The sequence below is a fragment of the Leguminivora glycinivorella genome, chromosome 11 (assembly GCF_023078275.1).
Source record: "Leguminivora glycinivorella isolate SPB_JAAS2020 chromosome 11, LegGlyc_1.1, whole genome shotgun sequence".
Classification (NCBI taxonomy): Eukaryota; Metazoa; Arthropoda; class Insecta; order Lepidoptera; family Tortricidae; genus Leguminivora; species Leguminivora glycinivorella.
The window spans coordinates 21,679,472-21,697,445 of NC_062981.1; the positions used below are offsets into that span (position 1 = coordinate 21,679,472).

The following is a 17,974-nucleotide window of genomic DNA, read 5'->3' on the forward strand; positions in this document are numbered from 1 at the left end:
GATGTACATAAGAAGCGCTTGGCTATAGCTCGTTGGATGGACGACATTCGAAATCTGTGGGGCACCTCTGGATGAGACTAGCCCAGGGCCGGGATAAGTGCCGTACACGAAGGGAGGCCTATGCTAGGCAGTGGGCGATTAGCGGCTGAAATGATGATCTCTCACTCTGTATCAGCGCGACAGTGATAGTTGCGTTTCGCTTGCTACGGGGCATAGACGATTGGCAATGTGGCACTTTGGCTACGCGCGCCGCACTGTTGACGAAAACGTTGTGGTCTTAAAATAAAACTTGTTTTATGTTTAACAATTGCATTATTATGAGGCAATGACCCGACCCGCGGATATTATTTTTGCATGAACGCATACTGCAGTTGATAGGGCAAGGCTGCGTTGCCACCGGCGTTGTGTTAGGTACCGGCCACATCAGAGCGTCGCGTGTCTCGGGGCGCGCAACGGACGTCCGCGCCACGCCACCTGAGTGTAATTCAAAAAGCGTCTCCTCAGTACATTTTGTATAGGAAGGACGTAAGGCGCGCCGCCAAGCGCCGTAAGCATTTTGGGCGAAAACTTAACATTTATTAAAGAAAATTGCAGCAAAGGACCAACCTTCGTGACGGATCACGCGAAAACTATAAGTGCTAGAACCAAAGTGTTAATGAATGATTTGTAATACATTTATTAAGGATTACTTCGTTCCTACGCGCTTTTTCTGTATCTTCAACAGTTTTGTCAGAAATTGAGAAAAACCTCATTTTCGGCACTTTAAGGGAGGGTAGAGGGGTGACGCAGAGGGGGGAGGAGTGGGGAGGGTTGATGAAAAATAACTTCAGTCTATAACGTACATATTTCAATTAAAAAAAACCTTCCATTAATTATGCCGTAATTTTAGCTAATTTCCCCCTACTATGAAGTGAACTTTGTCTAAATACACACATTCATTTATAGTAAGGCGGCGGAATTGAAAAAAGTCGTCTAGTTTTGAAGTTGATGTGACTGGAGAGTATACTGCTGACAAGTGGTGTCGTTGTGATCGGTAGACTTTACTGAGTACGAAATAATGACTTGTCGCATTCTCAGACTGTGGGGGGGTTAACTATGACGTCACAAAGATCGCGGTCCCGGGTTTCAATTTTTTGCCAATTTGTCTAGAACCCCTTATCCAATTATGAAAAATGAGGTGTCGATTGAAAGCGTATAACATGCTGATTAAGATTTATTATATGTGAAAAGTATAGTTTTGTTAGTTATTTTTTAATTAACAATAATGCAAAAAATACTTTTTTGATTTTTGTGACTCAAAAAGGCAATGAAAACGGCCACTTAGCTAAAAAATATGTTATATAAATCATTTAACTACATTATTAAGCTATCTGTTGCTTTTTAAATTTCTACGATCGGATAATAAATAAGCAAACTACAACCACATACCTATAGGCGGGGAGTACCGCTTGACACGCGTTCCCATACATTCGGCGTCTACCAAATTACACCTCGCGCAAAATTCGTTTCAAGCAGATATACCTCTAATCTTATTCATCGTAACCTATCAATATTGGTATCATTTGAAAGTACAATTAAAGTATTTTAAGAAACAATGTCAATCATTTTCTTAAAATCAATAATCGCCAGTCTGCGGTGGTTACAAAGGAAAAAAGTGGGTATGCAATTTGACTGGTTTCCTAGGTTTGATACCCTAGACGAGTTTAAAAGGGGAGGTAAAGGTGACATATGGGTTGTTCTCTGGCCTAAAAGCTATACAGAGGGTCAGGGGAGAAAAAAACTAGGGTTTAAATTTAGTTTTAAGTTATTTTTTCTTTTATTTGTTGATTTTATTGTGTTTAATTTTTTTGTAATTTTATCAAGGATACACGTTGGTTTCTTTTGCTGAAAATTCCCTTTTTTATGAGAAATGTTATGAATTTCATGGCATTTTCCGATAGAGACTAAAATTAACTTTCAAATAAGGCCACATAGTCATACTGATACATAGTCATACCCTTAAATATTATATAAGTAAAAGTATGATTATGTGGCCTACTGATACATAGTCATACCCTTAATATTATATAAGTAAAAGTATGACCCCTTTTAAACTCGTCTAGGGTATCAAACCTAGGAAACCAGTCAAATTGCATACCCACTTTTTTCCTTTGTAACCACCACAGACTGGCGATTATTGATTTAAAAAAAATGATTGACATTGTTTTTTAAAGTACTTTAATTGTACTTTCAAATGATACCAATATTGATAGGTTACGATGAATAAGATTAGAGGTATATCTGCTTGAAACGAATTTTGCGCGAGGTGTAATTTGGTAGACGCCGAATGTATGGGAACGCGTGTCAAGCGGTACTCCCCGCCTACAGGTATGTGGTTGTAGTTTGCTTATTTATTATCCGATAGTAGAAATTTAAAAAGAAACAGATAGCTTAATAATGTAGTTAAATGATTTATATAACATATTTTTTATCTAAGTGGCCGTTTTCATTGCCTTTTTGAGTCACAAAAATCAAAACAGAGAGTAAAAAAAAAGTATTTTTTGCATTATTGTTAATTAAAAAATAACTAACAAAACTATACTTTTCACATATAAGAAATCTTAATCAGCATGTTATACGCTTTCAATCGACACCTCATTTTTCAAAATTGGATAAGGGGTTCTAGACAAATTGGCAAAAAATTGAAACCAGGGACCGCGATCTTTGTGACGTCATAGTTAACCCCCCCACAGTCTGAGAATGCGACAAGTCATTGTTCCGTACTCAGTAAAGTCTACCGATCACAACGATACCACTTGTCAGCAGTATACTCTCCAGTCACATCAACTTTTTCCGAGACCCTCTCGCCGCTCTACTATTACCTTAAAAAATACTGTTGCTAAACTCTTTGCTGGAATCACTTACGTCCTTAGTGCGTTTTCACAGTATCCGACCCGATATCGGATGTAGGAGGATCCCGTACACTTAAGCCGCTGTCTTTGATTTTTCCTTTTGAAATCCTTCAAACATCCGATATAAAATTCGTTAGTGTTATCATTATTAGGACTCTTAGGAGAATTATTAGTAGGTGTTTTTGAGTTAGGTACTCTGAATTATCACATAATTATTTTTTGAAATTTTTCTTTAGAGCCGTATTTGTAATATTCGACTACAGTGGGTGTTTTTTTTGCCAAATCCGGCACGAGGACAAGGGAAATTGACATTTTCCCAGCTCATGACACCTGTCAATGGCATTTCAGCGTTTCCGGTTCAGTAAATTCCGTGACGCAACCCCTACGTAAGTTGAGGGGAAAGTAGGCGTAACGGGAAAATTATAATTATGAATCAAAATAAGTTTATTGTCAAATGTTTTTTGATAGCTTTTATCCTTGACTGTACTTTTCAGCGCTTCCACTGAATGGACTAAAGTCACCGGCAAACATAAGTGATGATTTCTGTACCTTGTCGCTTTACATCGTCTGACAATTTCGTATGACGTTTCAAACAAGACGTTAATGTAACAAGGTATAGAAATCATTACTTATTCATGCCGGTGACTGTACCGTACAGAAAGGTCACTTACAAAGAAGTTTTGCACTATCCCTTTTCAATTTCTAAGGTTAGGAGCCATACTGTTCTACCTCAGACGGTCGAGAGGTTCAGGTATCCGTCTGGTAAACGGAGGACGCTGGTTCGAATCCAGCTCTGGACACTTGGTATGTTTTTATTTGTATTATGACATTTATTTCAATCTTTAAGGTTGTTAAAAATCAAATATTATAATTTTTGGTTGTCCAAAAACGTCCTATGCCCCTCATTAGCTCAGTCCAAAGGCATTGCCACATTTTGTCACTCAACTTAGCCCTCAATTTAGCAAAAATAAAGCCATGTTCGTTTAAGTCGGCGTCACTGAATAAATCTAATTATTCTGATTAGAAAAGAAAGTAGGTCTCTTTAGCTAGTAATATTTAAATTTAAAAGTGGAAAATGTCTGCCTTGGGTGAGACTTGAACTCACGGCATCTGGATCGATACTCCAGCGCTCTGCCAACTGAGCCACCAAGACCTCAACCAAGCCAGCGAAATTTTCCACTACTAAGGTCAATAGGACCCGTAGCGACATCTACCGTAAGAGTGTTAAACTTCTTAAACGGCAACCGGAGTTCCAAGTCATATTGGAAATTTACCAGTTACGATGCGCTAACCATGCTAAATTTTAACTTCTGATTAGCAGAAACGTCTGCAATCGATGCCGTTAGCCTTAGAATAAACGTTTGCAGACGTTTCTGCTAATCAGAAGTTAAAATCTAGTAATGTTTGTCCAGGACAAACATATTACAAGTTAAATAAAAGCTTGCAAACAACGGGCTATTTCTGTTCATATCTGTGCATTTAAGTGCAATAAAGAAATGTTTATCCTGTATCTTATCACAGCCTTGCAATGCAAAGTCAAGAGCGACTGTGATTGCAGTGTATTTCGATAATCAAGTCCAGTGGCCCGTTTCTCGAAAGGTACAAGCCTTGTATTACAAGTGCGCGAACTGTCAAATCCCATGGGTTTCCATGGAAACACACTTGTAATCCAAGACTTGGCGGCGCGTCTTACGTCCTTCCTATACAAAATGTACTGAGGAGACGTTTTTTGAATTACACTGAGGCGGCGTGGCGTGGACGTCCGTTGCGCGCCCCGAGACACGCGACGCTCTGATGTGGCCGGTCCCTAACGTCGTATCGTATTGAAACAACGAAACAGCGTCGCTTGAGAGTATGTATGGGACACCTCCCGTGTCCATCATCAGCGTGCGTAGCCGAATGCACAGACGCTCACGAAACGCTCATGAGTCATGATAATATCTCTTTTGTAGCTATCTATCTCTATCGCTCTTGCGTCTTGGCGCGACAGAGCCAGACTACCTTGCTGCGGCGTTTCGGTTTTGTTTCGCGTCGCAGAAATGCCATTCGGCTACCCTGGAAGGACTGGAAATCCTAGGAAGGACGTAAGACGCGCCCCAGGCGGCGTGGCGGTGGCGTGGCGCGCGCCGCGCCGCCTGGGGGCGCGTCTTACGTCCTTCCTATACAAAGTGTACTGAGGAGACGTTTTTTGAATTACATTCAGGCGGCGTGGCGAAGACGTCCGTTGCGCGCCCCGAGACATGCGTCTTATGAGTGTGGATGGTCCCTTACCTTGCCTTAATTTAAAAGTCTACTTGTAGACGTCCCCATACAATTAGTAACTAACAACCTAGATATTATGTCTACTAACAAGTGCTATAGATTTTTTAATGGTCCGAAATAAACAATTTTTATTTAATTATAATAAATACGAGCATTTTGTCTTACAAAATTCGCTGGCAATTAAGCTGTCTCCAACCTTAAGGACCTTCATTCCAGTTGTGTAACATGAGCTTAATATTGTACAATGTAAACGCGCCCTTACGGCACTGGTCCCACCGCGAGCTAGTAAGCTATGAGCTATCGGCTATAAAAACGAACAAAAGATAAGCACCCCCGTGCAAATAAAAGAGACACGGCGATTTTGATAGCTCACCGCTGGGCGAGTAACTATAAACATCGCCGTGTCTCTTTTATTTCCACGGGAGTGCTTATCTTGTGTTCGTTTTTATAGCCGATAGCTCATAGCTTACTAGCTCGTGGTGGGACCAGTGCCTACAGTAGTTTGTCAACAATGTCAATCTTTTGCTTTGACATCTCAAGTAGTTAAAGAGATGCCGGAAGTTTTAGTTCAAACAAAAACAACTTAAATTATAAATAAACGGAGTTCCTCTGAAGCGGTTCTCGTTTTTCATACAAAGTTGCATGATGAGATGGTTGTTTTTGTTATTTGTTAAATATTATTTTAAGTATATACACAGAAGTATACATAAATAAATTAATAAATGTATACAACTAACTTTTAGTTTTATCTACTCGTAACATGTGATTTTGTTCAATATACCTGTAATTGGTACAAAATCAGAAATAACGTGCTTTCAAATAAAGTAAATAAAAATGTGTTGAATACTAGCTTTCACCCGCGGCTTCGCTCGCGTTAGAAAGAGACAAAAAGTAGAATAGAATAGAATAGAAAAACGTTTATTGCAGAAACCATCAGTAGCCTATGTCACTCTCCATCCCTTCAACTATCGCCACTTAAAAAAAACACATCAATTTGTCAGTCTGTTTTGCCATAAAAGACGGACAAACAAACAGACACACACACTTTCCCATTTATAATAATAGTATGGATGTGATATTCCCATTTCCCAGGCCAAAGCTCCTATAATATAACTCGCTCGTATGGCTTTAGAAATAAGATCATGTCAGATATTTTTGGGATATTCTTTTTGTGGGATGTTATTGCAGGTGAGTGTACCTGTACATGATGTTGTATTGGACAGTTCCCTGTTTAAAGATTGATATCCCTTTGAAGAAGATATTTATAACCTATCATATCCTACAATTTTTAAGCAGTCATTTTATTAACCCCTGACGCAAAAATGACCGGGTTTTATAAGTTTGACGTGTCTTTCTGTCTGTTTGTTTGTCTGTGTGTGTGTCTGTCTGTGGCATCATAGCTACCAAACGGATGAACCGATTAAATTATTTTTTTTTTGTATGAAAGTCGGGACCGGGAGTGTTCTTTGTCATGTTTCATGAAAATCGGTCTACAATGTTGCGGTCAGGGGTTTTTTCAAAATTTTAATTTCGTGGTTAGGTTAGGTACACTTGGAAATTTCCCTGTTTAAAGATTGATATCCCTTTGAAGAAGATATTTATAACCTATCATATCCTACAATTTTAAAGGGGTTATTTTAATACTATAATTGCTAAAACAAGGTCTTAGCCAAAGAACTTGCTTGTCATATTTATTAACTTTTTTTATTCCTCAAAATTACTCAGCAACAAAATGTATACTTATACACTTATAAAAGTTGTTAGAACAAGGAAAGGGTTATCATTAATAAGGAAACAAAGCAAAAGAATAGTTAGCAATCACACTGATACAGATGTGTGTCGGGTGAATGACCTAAGCAAGCACTGATTAGGTACACTAAAAATATCTGGCCAGTTTATCTTCATAATTTTGTTCATTTACTGTACTGTATTTACAAATGAATGGTACAATTTTTACCCATCTCCACTTCTGCTGGTCAAAAATTGACGATCTGAAGTGGAGATGGACCATATTGTTTATTAAGACCATATGCTAAGAGAAGCAGGAGAATGGAACAAAATTGTAACAGATACAGACAGAGAAAGAAGTGAGTGAGTGAGAGTGAGTGAGAAGAGAAGTGTGGAGTGGATGTAGATGTGGTGACAAAGATTGAGATGGGTATGTTAAGGTGGTTTAGGCATGTAGAGAGGATGGATGAGAGGAGATTAACGAAGAAAGTATATGAAAAAGGAGTGGAAGGGTCAGTTGGTAGTGGAAGACCTAGGCGAACTTTTCTTGATCAAATCGGGGAAATATTGCAAAGAGGCCAGGTCAGAAGTACTCGAAACCGACGAGCGTGTATGAGAAATGTTATGAAAGTGTGTGAAGCGAAAGTGGTTTGTCAGGATCGTAGTAAATGGAAATCCGTGATCTCTGCCTACCCCTCTGGGAAACAGGCGTGATTGTATGTATGTTGTATGTATGTATGTAACAGATTGCTAGCCAAGAGTTTGTACACAGGGCCAGAAGAAACTTCGAACAAGATGGGGCGATGAACTCAAACACATAGTGGACCCGAAACGTAGGAGAGTGGCCCATGTCATTCCCAAATGGTAAGACCTAGAACACACTCTAATATAATAACCTAACCACAAAGTTAAAATTTTGAAAAAAAACCCCAACCGATAGTGGCCCGATTTTCATGAAACATGGCTAAGAACACTCCCAAATAATTCAGCTTACAAACAAGAAAAACTAAATCTAAATCGGTTCATCCGTTCGGGAGCTACGGTGCCACAGACAGACACACACACAGACAGACAGAACAAGTCAAACTTATAACACCCCATTGTTTTAATGTCGGGGGTTAAATACACGAAAGAAAAAAATTAAAATTTTGAAAAAACCCCCGACCGTGACATAGTGGACCGATTTTCATGAAACATGGCTAAGAACACTCCCGACTAACTCAGCTTTCAGACAAAAAAAACTAAATCAAAATCGGTTTATCGGTTCGGGAGCTACAGTGCCACAGACAGACACACACACAGACAGACAGAACAAGTCAAACTTATAACACCCTGTCGTTTTAACGTCAGGGGTTATAACCTAACCACAAAATTAAAATTTTGAAAAAACCCCCGACCCCGACATAGTGGACCGATTTTCATAAAACATGGCTAAGAACACTCCCGACTAACTCAGCTTTCAGACAAAAAAACTAAATCTAAATCTGTTCATCCGTTCGGGAGCTACGATGCCACAGACAGACACACACACAGACAAACAGACAGACAGACAGACAGACAGACAGACAGACAGACAGACAGACAGACAGACAGACAGACGGACAGACAGACACGTCAAACTTATAACACCCCTTCGTTTTTGCGTCGGGGGTTAAAAAAACAAATCACATAAAGATGTAAACATGGAGGCTAGTGTTAGTTAAAATTAAGTAATTCTTTATATTTATGTCCAATCTATAGATTATGATTAAAATTATTTCAAGGTCAACATAGATATCCTAATACTTTGTTGTCAATATGTCTAAGAATTATAATTTACATATATGTTATTGAAAATGGCATGACTAAGTGCTAAATTTTAACATTTAAGCACAATATGAAGTTTGTACTACTCTGCAAAATAGATCCAAGAATAGGTAAGTGATTTCTACAACAATCAAACCTCACTATAAAACTAAATGGATCATATACACACATTTCAACCTATATCGTATCAATTAATTTTTTCAGAAAAAATGTTGGTCTCTCTGTAATCATGTCAAAGGATAGCAATTATCCTTTTGATAATTAATGAGGGCAACCTCATCTACCTAAAAATATTTATCACACATATAAACACTCAGTAGTATTAACAGAAAAAAAAAACTTGTGTCTGAAAAAATAATGGCCCAGATTGTATTCATTTCATAATCACAGTTAATGTGGTCAAGATAAGAACATGCAAAAACTCTAATAGAATGCCTTTGTAGACTTCAGGAATAGTTTATCAACTAGTTCACACAGCTAGCTATGTGTGCACAGCACAGAGTACACATTTATAGGTTATATTGCTTGTTGCTATGCGAGATTTCAACTCCTTCAGACAAGGCAAATATTGAGTGGTGTAAGCAATATTTGCTTCTCAGTTGACACACCTGCTTTATGGACTTTAGTGACTGTATTTTAAGCAGTCAAACCAGATTAAACACTACCAAACTGAACACTACACCACATAAGCCTTTCTATCACTGACAACCTTGTGCTCCCAATAAGATATTTTAAATCACTATGTTTCATGTTTATTATCTCGAATGCAATGTTTTAAAGCGTTTAAAACGAGTATAACCTAATAGAGTGTAATATGAATGTAATTTATAGGTTATGAATTGAATGCCCTTGACAGAAGGAAAACGATGAACGAGCCAGGTTATCACAATAATTCCAAGGTTGCTAGTCGAGAGCGCAGCGCGCGTGTGCTGCGACTCAAGGCCGTAGCCACGAGCGGTCGGTCGCGGACCCGGGGGACTCACCACTGTACACATCCATGTCGCTCTCGCACCCTAAACACGGAAGCACTTTCAACTAGCCATAAAAACACTGAAAAGGATACAGGCTAAGTCCAGGTTAAATCCGTCCTTGATGTAGCGTTTCCGCCGCTTGCTGACCATGCCCTTGATGGGGTTGGTCATCTTGATGTTGGAAATGGAGTTGGCCATGATGGGCAGCGGGCGCAAGGGCCTCGGGTCGGCGCGGCGCGGCAGCAGCAGGGCCGCCGTGCCCTTAGCGGCGGGCCCGCCCGCGCCGAGCGCCGCTAGCTTCTCCGGAGCCTTCCTCTCGCGGCGCCGGCAGCTCACGCATATACCCATACAATAACCTCAGTGCCGCCACCATCGGGCCGGCTGAGCGGAGCGGCCCGCGAGACCCGGACCGGACGCCGCGGCCGCTCAGCTCGCGTCCGCCATGCTCCGCGACCGCGAGCGCCAAGACGAGCCTGCCCGGCTGCACGCGCGAGCGCGAAGCGCTGCTCCCCGTTCCCGAGGCTGAAATCCTCACTCCGCTGAGCTCCTCCGAAACCACTTAGCACACGGTCACACTATTGCATAGCTTCACACCCGGCACCGAGTTACGCGTACGCACTCTCGCTTCACGATAGAGCGAAGAAAAGATTTATCTCGTGCGAATGGCGTCCATCGTTCGTTTGCACTAGAACACGGCCGAAGAGAAACAGTTGCACAAGATGGTTATGATGGCCGAAAGTGTTTGTGCATCTCATTCCCGCACGCCCGAACTGCGCGCGAGGGACAGAGAACGAGCACAACCTCTTATTTTCTAGTGGCTGGTTAGCTCTTTGTTCGAGTTTCCATTATTTAACGTAGCGCCACTGTTGATTCTTCTACCGCCTGTTTCTAAACCTGATTTCAGTAAATTTATTTTTTGACTCTAGTTTTTGTTATTATACGTAAAATATTTAATTTTGTTTTAATTTAAAATATTCGTTAAAATAAATTTAGTAATAACGCTAGCAACATACTGAGTCAATGTGGAGTTCTTGTAACTGATCCTCAACAGATGGCGCTGTAATCAATCTCATAATTTGTTGGCGCGAAATGTTAAGCCAACCACACGTAATGGCCCCTGTACACACATGGCCAACAGCTCCACCAACCCTTTGTGAAAGCCCTTGGCAAAGATTAGAGCCGCTGTTTACACATTGGCGAACCAATCACTTGGCATTGGCTCTTCATGAAAGATGGACGTGGAATGGAAAAATCTAGGAAATTCTAGATCATAGACATTGACAGAAAAATTTGATTAAAAAATAATAACCCCGTAGTAAAATTAAATTATTTGAAATATTAACAATTTTTTTAATATTATGATAAGAACATTTATCTTTTTTAGGAAATACATTAAACATTTGCAAGGTTATTTTATTTCCTAAAATCTACACTATTATTGACATAGATAAACTTATTATTTTCGTAAATATTTCACTACCGTCCTCTCTGACGGCTGACGACCAACTGAATGAAGCGCCAATGTGTAAACGCAGTTGGCCATTGGCGCCAAGATCCTTTGATGTGTGGACAAAAAACCGACACGAATCGGTTGGCCGGCAAGCGCTAGCGCCAACTGCCAACTTACGGCCAAGTAGCCCTCTACACACATGGCCAAGGGGGTTGGTGGAGCTGTTGGCCATGTGTGTACAGCGGCCTTTAAAATAAATCTCATACAAATTTAGCAAATATTTTTTCTTTTAAATATTTAAAAATAATTTAAGTCATAGTATAATCTGATCTAACATCTGATTTCAATTGCTAACTTATTCCGTTTTTAGCAGAAGGTCAATCTTATCCAAATTGTTAAAGTAAATAGTCGGCCAAACCACAAGCCACACGCAACGCAAGTAACTCCTCTGGAGTTGCAAGTGTCCATCGTCTATCGGCTATGGTGAATGCTTACCTTCAGACGGGCCGTATGCTTGTTTGATTTGAAATAATAATCGAATTACACACACAATGTCATCATCATAAAATTTTAGTACAATCCTTTATTTGGGTCCGTAATTACAATAAAGTCATTCACCCCTGTTTTACGACTCGAAAGTATACAGTTACACCGGTCAAATCTTACATGAAAATCGGCTAAAAAAACAAAGTGTGATGTAAAGCTGGATTTTTGGTATGTTATTTGGAGTCCTTGGGGGAATGTAAGACTATATTTTGCAAGCAAAAAAAAAGTGTGCTAACTTCGTAATTAAAAAAAAAGTAAAAAAATCGGACTTTTTTTGGTTTTTATTTTTTATTAAAAAACTATGCGTTTTTGGTCAAAAGTTGCTGTGTAATGTTGAAAGCGCATTAAATTTCAAACAGTTTGACATATTTTTTATCACTGTCCGTCAAATAGTTTTTGAGATATGAAGCGTCAAAAAAGGTTAATTTTTGACGTATTTATAAAATGTAGCGTTTTGCCAATATTTTTAGACAAATATCTGCAAAATACTTCATGATATGATATATATTGCAATATAACATTGTATAAAATTTATTTTACTTTAGTTTTAGTGCAGTAAGACGAATAGTTATTTTGGTAAACAAAAAAAATCTATAAATAGAGAAGCCAAGAGTCTGGTAGATTGGTTAAGGTAAAATAGTTTACGCTAAAAGTTTTAGGTTGAAAGTGCTATCTATTCGATCTTACTTTCTTTGATATCCGTTTATCTGAAAAAATTGTCTAAGCTAACTTTGCATCGATTTGACTATTACTAATGAAGAAATAAAATACTGTAAAATTTTGAAGTTTAGTAAATTAGAAAAATAAAACAGAATCAGTTACATTTTACTTTTTCCTTTTTGAGGGCCCTGGTTCTGCATCTTGGTGGCACAACTCCTGTAGTGATAGAAAGTCCACTTGAGTTGTATTTGACCACCAATTGCTGTGGAATAAACTACGCGAAGGGAAAGCGCCCACGCCAATTATTAAGATACTGGAGAAGTGGTATTCCCAGCAGAAGAACGTAGTAAGATGGAAGTCAACTCTGGCCAGCGGGCTAAACTGTGGCGTGAGACAAGGAGGCAGTATGTCTCCGGCTCTCTTCAGCGTGCACATGGATGGGCTGTCGCAGGCTTTGACCAGTACCGAGGTTGGCTGCTCCATCAATGGGCATAAAATATGCCCATTGATGGAGCAATGCATGGAGCTGCTCCATCAATGGGATATGGGATAAATCACATCGCATATGCAGACGATATGGTCCTACTAGCACCATCTGTGGGAGCTATGCGTAAGTTACTTGCAGAATGCGAGAGATACGCCAGCCGGCATAACATGAGATACAATCCGGACAAGTCTGAATTTACGCTCATGGAGGCAGCACATATGCCCACACATGTACCACCTCTTTTGCTTAATGGAGTTCAATTGCGGAGAGTACACGAAGTCAAATATCTTGGCCACATCTTGTTGTCCAGTTTAAAAGACCAGGAGGACATAGAAAGGCAGAGGCGAGCCACCGCAGTAAGGGCAAACATATTTAAAAATATTTTAAGCGGGTTACTCACGTATTAAGTCTATATAGCGTTCGACATGTTTCGGTTCAATTTCGAGAACCTTTCTCAAGAGTAGCGACCCCGCCTTTATAGTTAAGGGCAAACATGTTGGCTAGAAGATTCGCCAAATGTAGTGACAGCGTAAAAAGACAGCTGTTCCTCAGTTTTTGTACAAGCGTGATGTATACTGTCGAGTTATGGTCCGACTACACCTGCGTCACACCTCGGACACTGGCGATCAAATATATGAAAGAAGCGCGTTCCTAGCACATAGTCTAAGCTCGTGTAGGTGAACGTGTACTATGCTTTTATGAGTGAGATATGACAGGTCGACTGTTCGCGTTTTTGACAGGCGGTAACTGTGAGGTAACCGAGAGGGGGTGGGCAGCACTTTCAGCGGGAGCGTGAGTGGCCATACTGTACGATAGTACTCTTTATTATACTGTGCCTGCGTGGCGGTGAGAGACCTGCGCGTGCAATACAACACATACTATGTACTGATATTTCGTTAAACAGAGAATACTATGATTCGGGCACGTCCACGACAACGCTCGTGAGATTGCATCGATGTTATTGACCCTCAGTGATATGCTTTAAAAACCAGTCCGTACAAGAACAATTTCGGAACAATCTCATTCAATTAATGAGGGTTTTCTACTCGTAAATATTTTTTCGCCAAGCGATGATGAGGTCTTTGACCGTAAACTTAACTTACTAAATAAATTTTTGATTTGATATTCGCAAATATGTGTCTGAGTAATATTTGAACAGCCCCCAAATAATAATAATTCGTTCTCTGCTACGCCTCCTGTAAATATATGTAAACTATCCCATTTGGCCATTACCATCCACCGATTATTTCTGATCCTATCCTATCCTATCCTATCCTATTTTTTTTTAAACTCGCACTCTTTTGGTCTTAAATGAAAGCTAGTGAAATTTTCTACATTTTTATTTTACAATTTATGTAATAGCCTGAGTTGTTTTGCTGATATCTGTCTCAAAATATTAGCAAAACGAATATTTTCATAGAAAGGGAAAAATGCTTTTTTTTTGACGCTTCATATCTCAAAAAATATTTGACGGATATTGATAAAAAAGATGTCAAACTGTTTGGAATTTATTGCGGTTTCAACATTACACAGCAACTTTTGACCAAAAATGCATAGTTTTTTAATAAAACGGCAAAAACCAAAAAAAAGTCTGATTTTTTTACTTTTTTTGTAAATTACGAAGTTAGCACACCATTTTTTTGCTTGCAAAATATAGTCCTACATTCCCCCAAGGACCCCAAATAACATACCAAAAATGCAGCTTTACATCACACTTTGTTTTTTTATTTCTCTTTTTGACCAGTGTAAGTAGCCCGGTAGCAGATATTAGCCGAAATTTAATAAAATATTTATGCTGATGTCTTTCCCATCACGGAAAAATGGTATTCCGGACCTTTGGGAGGCGTGCGCGGGGCTGATTGTTATTACACTGATTATTACATTTTAGTGGCAGTTCCAACATTTCAGTTGGTTGTAATGTCGGATTAAACTCAAGTATGTATTTATACAAAACCAATTTCCTAAAATGATGTCTCTCATCTATCATTTCCAAGTACCAATAGACCCAATAGTATCATATTTTATGCCTATGTAAGTACAGGCATTTTTTTTTTTTTTAATATTAAGGCTCCCCACAGACAGTCTTAAAAATTCATAATCTTAAAAAAAACTTGTATGCAATCTGACAGTTCAAACTGACACTGACAAGACACTGACAGATCTGAACTGTCAGATTGCATACAAGTTTTTTTTAAGATTATGAATTTTTAAGACTGTCTGTGGGGAGCCTAATACAAGTATTTAAAATAGCAATAGGTACTCATACGAAAGTAACATATTCATTTAAACATAACAAAAGTAAATATAACTCGCTAAAGTAGGTACCTATCGTGAATATAATGATTTAGTGCGAAAAGGGTTTCCTTCGCATTTGTCATGCTAGTTCAGTCCTTTAGTTATAGTACTTCCGTGGTTCAGTCAACGTCAGTACTCAGTACAGTCAACCAATTGGAACCCTAGGCCACTGTAGAACTATGTCATAGTGACGTTATAAATCAGATTGTAAGAAATCTCTTACTGCTTGTCATTTTGACATGGTTGTAGAGTGGCCTAGGGTTCCAATTGGTTGACTGTACATCTTGTCACCATCTTGTACTAAGACTGACTGAAATAGCATGACACGTTCGAACGTTTCCGTAACAACACGAAGGGTAATTTTTTCACACTATATCTGAGCTTGTGCTTATATTTATTTTCACATTCACATTCACACAGACAGACAGACAGATACGTCAAACTTAAACACCCCGTCGCATCCCCGTCGTTTTTGCGTCGGGGGTTATAAATTGCACTAAACACATTTGCCACAAAAAAAAGTTGTCTATTCCCTTTACCACAGAATCGATATTTAAACACATTAATATCTGGGCAACCGAGCTTCGCTCGGTTCTGTTTTGTATCCTTGACATGTGTCGCCATCTAGTTCAAAAATGAATAGTACCTACATCGAGCGAAAGAATTCTCAGCCTTAACAACACAACTACTCCACACGAGATGGCGCGCATTTCGCCACAAAAACTCAAATAGTGTATTTTCTATTCGTTTTAGCCTTGACCTGTGTCGCCATCTAGTGTTTGCAATAAATAGTACTTACATCGACCGAAATAATTCTGTCTTAACAGTACAAATACTGCACACGAGATGGCGCGCGAAGAAAAACGCATGAAAACTCGAAAATTCGCGTTTTCCGGGACCTAAGGATAAGTTAGACCGATTTTTCACCCCCAAAAACCCCCACATAACAAATTTCTGCGAAATCGTTAGAGCGGTTTCCGAGATCGTCAGTGTAAATAAATATATATATAAATAAATAAATAAATATACAAGAATTGCTCGTTTAAAAGTATAAGATAAACACATTATTTTTCCCGCCATACGCGTAGTAACGCGCCCATCTTTATCGATTGTCGTATCGACTATCGACAAGCGATAGTGACAATCGATGCATAAAACTCAATGTCATGTTTGACCTTCATGCGCTATGATGCAGAACTAGAATAATTATAAATGATGTTTTAATGACTCCTATTAAAGTGTAGGTTGGGCTTAGTAACAAGCAACAAAGACGTCATACCGTACATAAATATTAGTATAACAATGAGATAATCATATTTGTGTAATACAATAAACAACTTAAATGATTGATACCCATTGGGGCTATTATGGGGACTATTGATGCGTTTAATTGTAATATATATTATGTAATGAGCAATAGTGTTAAATTAAAGCAGTGAGTGCTGATTTTGAGTCCCTAGCAAACAAATGATTTTTTATGTAAAAAGAATATTAGATATGTATTAAGGACCGTCCACACTCAAGAGACGCATGTCTGCCGACGCGGAACGGACGTCAGCGCCACGCAGCTTAAATGTAATTTGAAAAACGTCTCCTCAGTACATTTTGTATAGGAAGGACGCGCAAGGGACGTCGGCGCGGCGCCCCAGGCGACGCGTCGCTTGGCGCCTGTGCTTGGCGCGCGCCGCGCCGCCTGGGGGCGCGTCTTACGTCTTTCCTATACAAAATGTACTGAGGAGACGTTTTTTAAATTACATTCAGGCGGCGTGGCGCTGACGTCCGTTCCGCGTCGGCGGACATGCGTCTCTTGAGTGTGGACGGTCCCTTACATGTGTGGCATTCCATGCTTAAAGGGTACCTACTTGTTCTTAGGCACAAGCATATTATAACTAACCAATTTGAAATTGAGAACTTTAAAAAAATTAAGTCAGACTGCTGTGTTAGCAGTAAAGAATATAATTATGTTACCTCAATCTCGCTAGATCAAAATTTTGGAAACTTTCCCGAGTTTCGACATCACATTCAATAGCTATTAGTGCTATTATGGACTAGATATTTGTATCTATAAGGCTATAGGTATACCAGAGTGCAGTAAGCATGCATTTCGCCAACTACTCCGAACGTTAAACGATACTCGAGACAATGTAAGAAGGGATTGCAGACCACTCAATCTCGAGGGCCCTTGTCACTCCAGACGCGAGGGCGCTTATAGGAGCCTTTACCTACTGTGTGTATAAGGCACGTAGGTGGTTGGTAACACGACAGGGTAACTTTTTCACCACCAGATGGTTAAGGTTAAAAAACTGATGAGATAGTTGCATATTATCCACAGGGCAAGGTAATCTGATTTTTTTTCTATGTTGGCCGATGGTAAAATTAATCTCTTTCGCAAAAGCTATATTTTTATTGAAATTTCATGTCGACACGAGTTAATTTTTTAAAAGGCCGACGGGCCGAACTAGGTAATATACAGACATTAAAGCCTCCGCCACACATAAAGCGTGTTGATAGCGTTACGTTAGCGGAGCGTCATCGTCAGCGGAGCGCAATGATAGCGGTGGGCCGGACGAACGCTGGCGTTCCGCTCGCAATCCGCGCGCATTCCGCTCGCAATCCGCGCTCGTTAGTTCCTGTCGTCGTCCGCTGGGCACATCGCTAGCGTTCGTCCGGCCACCGCTATCATTGCGCTCCGCTAACGCTCCGCCTACGCTCTCAAAACGCGCATGTGTGGCCGAGCCTTAAACGTCGATACTAACTCTAGGTACATTATCCCAAAGTTTCATCCTTGAGAAAATGAGGAAGGTCTGGCGGCCCTGGGCTCTTAGTCCAAAACCTATCCCACCGTGAAGATATCCGCAGACCCAGCCCTGGGTTATCG

The 17,974-nt window shown here is 39.8% G+C and overlaps 1 protein-coding gene across 3 annotated transcripts in view; it reads right to left on the reverse strand.

The window, feature by feature from the left end:
* Positions 1–10,545, reverse strand: part of LOC125231027 (phosphatidylinositol 3,4,5-trisphosphate 3-phosphatase and dual-specificity protein phosphatase PTEN) — an 85,878-nt gene extending 75,333 nt beyond the window's left edge. For all 3 annotated transcript variants that reach the window (XM_048136368.1, XM_048136366.1, XM_048136365.1), the window contains exon 1: positions 9,751–10,545. In XM_048136368.1, coding sequence (XP_047992325.1) covers positions 9,751–10,006 — 256 coding nt within the window. In that variant the 5' untranslated portion in view covers positions 10,007–10,545. The remainder of the gene's footprint in view (positions 1–9,750) is intronic.
* Between the last annotated feature and the right edge of the window lie 7,429 nt (positions 10,546–17,974).